The sequence below is a fragment of the Nicotiana attenuata genome, chromosome 10 (genome assembly GCF_001879085.1).
Source record: "Nicotiana attenuata strain UT chromosome 10, NIATTr2, whole genome shotgun sequence".
Lineage (NCBI taxonomy): Eukaryota > Viridiplantae > Streptophyta > Magnoliopsida > Solanales > Solanaceae > Nicotiana > Nicotiana attenuata.
In genome coordinates, this window is record NC_031998.1 from 22,271,130 (window position 1) to 22,276,940 (window position 5,811).

At 39.8% G+C, this 5,811-nt stretch overlaps 1 protein-coding gene across 1 annotated transcript in view; it reads left to right on the forward strand.

Moving 5' to 3' along the window:
- LOC109233639 overlaps window positions 509–5,811 on the forward strand; it is a 7,092-nt gene continuing 1,789 nt past the window's right edge. Inside the window, exons 1-3 of the mRNA XM_019399516.1 lie at window positions 509–1,124; window positions 1,178–2,175; window positions 2,391–2,441. Of these exons, the coding sequence (XP_019255061.1) occupies window positions 509–1,124; window positions 1,178–2,175; window positions 2,391–2,441 (1,665 nt within the window). The remainder of the gene's footprint in view (window positions 1,125–1,177; window positions 2,176–2,390; window positions 2,442–5,811) is intronic.

Here is a 5,811-nt window from a genome sequence, read left to right on the forward strand (position 1 = left end):
GTTTGAAAATCAAGCAACCTTTAGTGTGCCTGACAACACTGCGGTTGAGTCCGCACGAGTTAGTAGTTCAGAGGTAAACCTCTCTCCTAAAGAAATCACTGGTCCAAACCCTAAAGAAGAGTCTCCTCCAGACTCCACTCCCTCTCCTACACTCTCCAAGTCCACTCCTCATCTAAGTAAGTTTGAAGATGTCTGTCCTCCTCCAGTCTCACTAGTCAAACAGAATCAATAGGGTTAAGAGGGGAACCTCGTTCAGGAACCTTTTACTCTATCCATGGCTGAGCACTTGAGTGAAGATCTGGTGACTAGTCATGAAGAGACTGAGATCGCCAGGACAAGTTGTGACTCTGAAGGTATCACTCCTTCGTTTGTTGCAATCTCCATGGAACTACAAGAAAAGGAGGGAATAGAGAATACATTTTCTATTGCGTCAGAAGGGGTCATTATAGAAGAATGTGCAAGAGGGTCTGAGTCTTAGGGGGAAGAGACAGAAGAAGAGAGAGAAATTATGCCATTTGAACAGCCAGCACAAGATGATGCTACTGGGGTCCCAAATGATGAACTTGATCCCTCCATGGAGGATCAAGGTCAGGAGTCATCTTCCCAGGTCAGTATTGATCCTGCTCCCTCTCCCCACTTCGATGCTGAGCCTTTGAATATGGTGGTGCCTGAGACAAATCCTGACAGTGAAGAAGACACAAATGATTTAGTTTATGCTAGTTTTATCAGGGCTAGGACTAAGACAGTGGCAACTTCAGAGCCACCTCCTAAGCAACCCACTTCACGGTTGCAGCAAAAGGAGGCTCTAGAGTTTGCCCTCAAGAAGAGTAAAAAGAGCCGGAGAAGGAGAAGGTTGGTCAAAGATGGAAAAGTTGTACAAGCAGAGGATGTTCCTGTAGTGGATGTGGATGAGGAAACCAAAGAGGAACCTAGTTCCCTGACCCGCAAGTCTTCTAGGAAGAAGCACTCTCTCTCTCAATCCGAAAAGCACACCTCTAAGGGTGGTGAGAGTTCATCCAAGAGTTTTGTTGATGGTTCTAGTAAAAAGTTGGTAAAAAGTTCTGGTGACAAGACAGTGAAGGAGCGTGGTGACAAGTCAGATGAGGAAGAAGTGGAGAAATCTAGTTAACATAGACAGACAAGTCAGTGGAGAAGGAAAAGTCTGTTGGCAAGTCAGTGAAAAGAAAGAGGGATGATGATGATGATGGTGATGATGAGGAACCTGGTTCTGTCAAGAAAGGAAAAGTAAGTGAAACTCTGAGGTCAGAGAAAAGGAAGCCGGGGAATCAGAAAGTGCCGCGGGGCCGCACATTTTCCTCTGACATTCTAGAGAGTGCTGGGATGAGACAATTAGTGGATATTTGTGATGCTCAACAGTGGACCAATTTGTTTACTACTGTGGCTCCTATAGTGTATGAGGACGAGGTGCGAAGCTTCTACACCAGCCTCTTCACAGTAGATGGTGATCAAATCTGTGTGTTGGTAAATGGGGTGGACATAGTGATGGACTCTGCCTTATTGAGGTCAATTCTGGGTGTTCCTACCGAAGGAGTGTCATCTGCTCAGGGTGCTTGCACACCAACCTTCAGAATTGCCATTGTCAAGGACAAGGCAGTACATCATGGGGAACAGGTGTATAAGAAGGCAGTCCTTCCAGTGTATCAGCTGCTCTTTGAGATGGTTAACAAAGTATTGCTTCCCCGCGCTAAAAGAAGATCTGTTGCATCCAAAGCTGATCTATTCCTTATGGAGACTTTGGATAATTTCTCCTCCATCAATTTGCCTGCCATAATGATTGAGCATATGCAGAAGGTAGAGAACCTCAAAGACGGGAATCCTGGACTGCCTTATGGGTTCCTTCTCACAAAGGTCTTTGAGTTTTTCAAAGTACCTCTGGGACAGGCCAAAGTGGGCACCAAAAAGCAATCATTTTCAAAAACTACTCTGGATGAGTGTGAGTGTATTGATAAATTCAGAGGAGTTGGAAGTACTTCCACAATCTTTCAACTGATAAATGCTCAGAATAGTGCCACAAAGGAGATCCGGAAGTTAAAGGCTAGGAACGCGATTCTTGAGAGTCAGCTCAGTCAGTTTCAAGAGGTACCTAATTTCAGTGGTTCTCACAGCGCAGAGGTTGCACGCCTAACAAAGGAGAATGCTGAACTAAGGAAACAGGTGGAAGACCTAAAAGAAAGACTGCTCTGAGCAAATGTCCGCGAATGCTCGCATAGATCTTGTCCTCCAAACTCTTGCTTCCTCTTCCAAGCCCCCTTCCTCTAGTGTCCCTTAAAGAATGTCCCCTTAGTGTCCAGTTTCCAGTGTCTGTCTTCTTAAGTTGTCTTTTTGGTGATGTTTGTTATTTCTGGTAATTCTTTTTTTGTTTATTCTAGACTGTGGATGAAAACAATGAATTTGCTCCTGCCTGTAAAAGTCCAATTCTGGTTAATACAAGTGATTTCCTTTTTGCTATCTATGATGCTCTTCTATTTCTGTCTTCTATCATGTTGTGAGAACATAAGTGGCATGAGTGAGCTATGCTAGACTTCTTTATGCTGCTACTATGTTCTGTGCTTTTTATGATGCCAAAAGAGGGAAGATTTTAATTGAATAATAAAGAATGAATAAATGAGAGAGTGCATATGAGCTCATGAATGAATAATAATCTGAAAACAAAATACACATTCAGGGGAAACTCATTCAGGGGGAACTCACAAAAGTTCAAGTACTGACAAAGGGGGAATGCAGAGTTTCAGGGGGAACTTAAGGTCTTTCTGGTTCACAATCTGGTTCCTTTGTGGCTCCCTCTAGGATTTTCAATTATAAGTTTGTCATCATCAAAAAGGGGGAAATTGATAGGTTATAAGTACTTTACTTTATATTTTGATGATCTAACAAACTTACTATCCAGAACCAGATAAGGAACATGTTAAACATTTACAAGACCTCAAGTTCACAAGATTCCAGGTTGGGATTTAACGTGGAATATGATTCAACTCCTCAGAGTGGAAGGAACAACTGAGGGACCAGGTCCCTACCAGTTCCCGAGGAGACTGTACAAGGTCAACTCTGCAGTTGAAAAGTTGCTGCCTACACACGCTACAGTGCAGGAACAGTGCTGCAGTCAACTTTCCAGGGAAGAGTTTTTACCTACCTTGCTTTCATCATCACATGTGATGTCACACATGTATATATGCATTCAAGGGAGGTAAAACAAAAACACTTGAACACTTAGAGATCTTACACAAGCTCACTTACGTGACTATTCAGCTAGCAAGTTTCAAGTGCCTCAAGAACAAAGAACAAAGCAACTACGGACCAGTTCCCATATCGAGTTATTGTGTGTCCTTAGTTGAGTTGTAATAGTTCTTCAAATTGTAATTCCTATCCAGCTTATTTAGAATCACTTCAGAGGAACATCTTTGTAAACCTTAAACCTGCGTGTTTAAGTCTTGGCTAGAGTTAGTCAAGTTTTAAAGTGTTTGTAATAGAGTTATTGCAAAGTGGCTTGTAATAGGTGTATTACAAGTTAGTGAGGGATTAAGAGTTAATTCCTAGGTTGCATAGGTTGTAATTTGAAAGTTGCTCGGTAGTGAAGTTGAAATCCTACAAGGGTAGGTCGTGGTTTTTAATCCCGTTGAGCTGGAAATTTTCCACGTAAAATTTCTCTTGTCATTTGATCTGGGCCAACCCTGCACTACTATTGAGTAGTGAGAGAGGTCGAAGCAGCTTTTACCCGATTAAGGTCGGGATCGATTTCCACAGGGAGCTAGATATTGGAGTTGGGTGTCTATCTAAAGTGGAGTTGTGTATTTGTTCCAAATTGCACTTCTACACATTTTTGGTTTTGATTATGATTCTAATTTTATAAAACTACAATGCTAAATTAAACTAAAATAAGCTAGGGTTAAACTATTGCGAGTTGTTCAAATGATTAAAAGGCACTACGGTAGTGACTTTCGCTTAGGTGGTCAATTGACAGATTCTTGTGTCTAAAGCTAGATTGTCACATTTGGGGAGTATGATATAACCATTGCTCGATTCTACTCACTCTATACCTCTCGGTAGTTCGAGTGATTTTGCCCGAATTGACTTTCTCAAGACCAATTGGGTATGCAAATTTGCACAAGCAATTAATGTTCAAGTCGGGTATTACTATATCTAGGTTTAACCCTTTAATTGGGGCTATCAATCTCTTGAGTACGCCCCAATTCCTTGTTGGACCAATTTCAGAGACTTAGGCTCTTTTTCTCAAGAAGAGCCAAAGTCAACTAAACACAAACTAGTGTTTGCAACCACTAATTCAGCAATTAAACATGAAATTAGTCCAAATATCAAACACCCATAGTCAATCAAGCCCTAAAACACAAGACCCATCAATTACCCACACTAGGGTTGAGCCACAACCCTAGCTGAAGGGTCTAGCTACTCATAACTAAAGAGAAAAAACAAAGAAATAGATGAAGATAAACTCATAATAATTAATTACTAAATAGAACTTGAAGATTCAATGGTGAAATTAAGCTAAAATTACTCAAAATAGCAAAAGAAACGAAGTCACGAGCGCAACTCTACGTACAAAACTATCTGATTGCCTAAAAATGGGAAAAGAATCTATTTATACTAGGCTGAAAATATCGGACAAAAATACCCCTGCGGTAATGCTTATGGTGGGTCGGGCCCGGGCCTAAATGGGCTAAACGGGCCTGGGCTTAGCGGTCCCGGGCTCTGGCGGTCCCGGGCTTCACGGTCCCGGGCTTCGTGGGCTCAACGGGTAGGACCAGCCCGTGACGGGCCTAAGCCCATATGGTCCTGGGCTAAATGGGCCGGGCTCGTGGGCTTAGCGGGCCTAACGGGCTTTTTTTATTTTCGAGCTTTTTTTTTTTTAATTTTTTTTATTTAAGGCAATTTCTTGTAAACCATATGTGTATGTATATATATAAATTGCTCTTATGCATTGCTATATAAATATATGTAGTATATATAATATAGAAATCTAATTATTAAAGTGTTTGATGAAAATGTAAAATAACAAATCAATAGTAAAACTAAATTGGCATGCATAATAAATTAATAACAAAGTACAACATGAAGCATAAATACGTCTAATAATTTTAAAATAACACAAATTGTTGAAAAATCTTAAAGACGAATTTGCGGATAAATACCCTCAACACAATACTTTATATGCCTCCTTAAAATACCTATGGTACACCCTGAACGAAAATTTAAGACTCTTCCACAGTTCTTGCACTTTAATATTTGGCCTTCTTCATTTTCTTCAAGCACTTCATAGTATTGCGAAACAAATAAGCGCACTCTTTCCGAACGAGGCATGATTTAACTTGAAAATTGAGATTGAGACTTGAAGTCTTGAAAATTGGAGATTGAGAGAAATTTAGATTGAGAAATGAGTATTGAGTATTGAAATGAAGAAGAGGGAGGGGGGTACTTATAGTGTTAGAGAAGGTTAGTTTTGTAATTTTTTTAAAAAAAAGGCTATTTGTGCAATTAATATGACCAGTAAGTGGTTATTTGTGCAATTAATATGACCGTTGGTGGTCAGTGGGGGTGGGGCCCTCATTTTGAAAAATCTTGTTTTGTAGTTTATATAGTACTACTTCTTCATGTATATATAATATATATAGTATACTAGTATAGTATACTATATATTGTATGTTATGTATATATATTCCCTTATATAATTTGTTGTAGTATATATTGTATGTTATGTATATATATTTCCTTATATATTTTCTTGTAGTATATATTGTATGTTATGTATATATATTCCCTTATATAATTTGTTGTAGT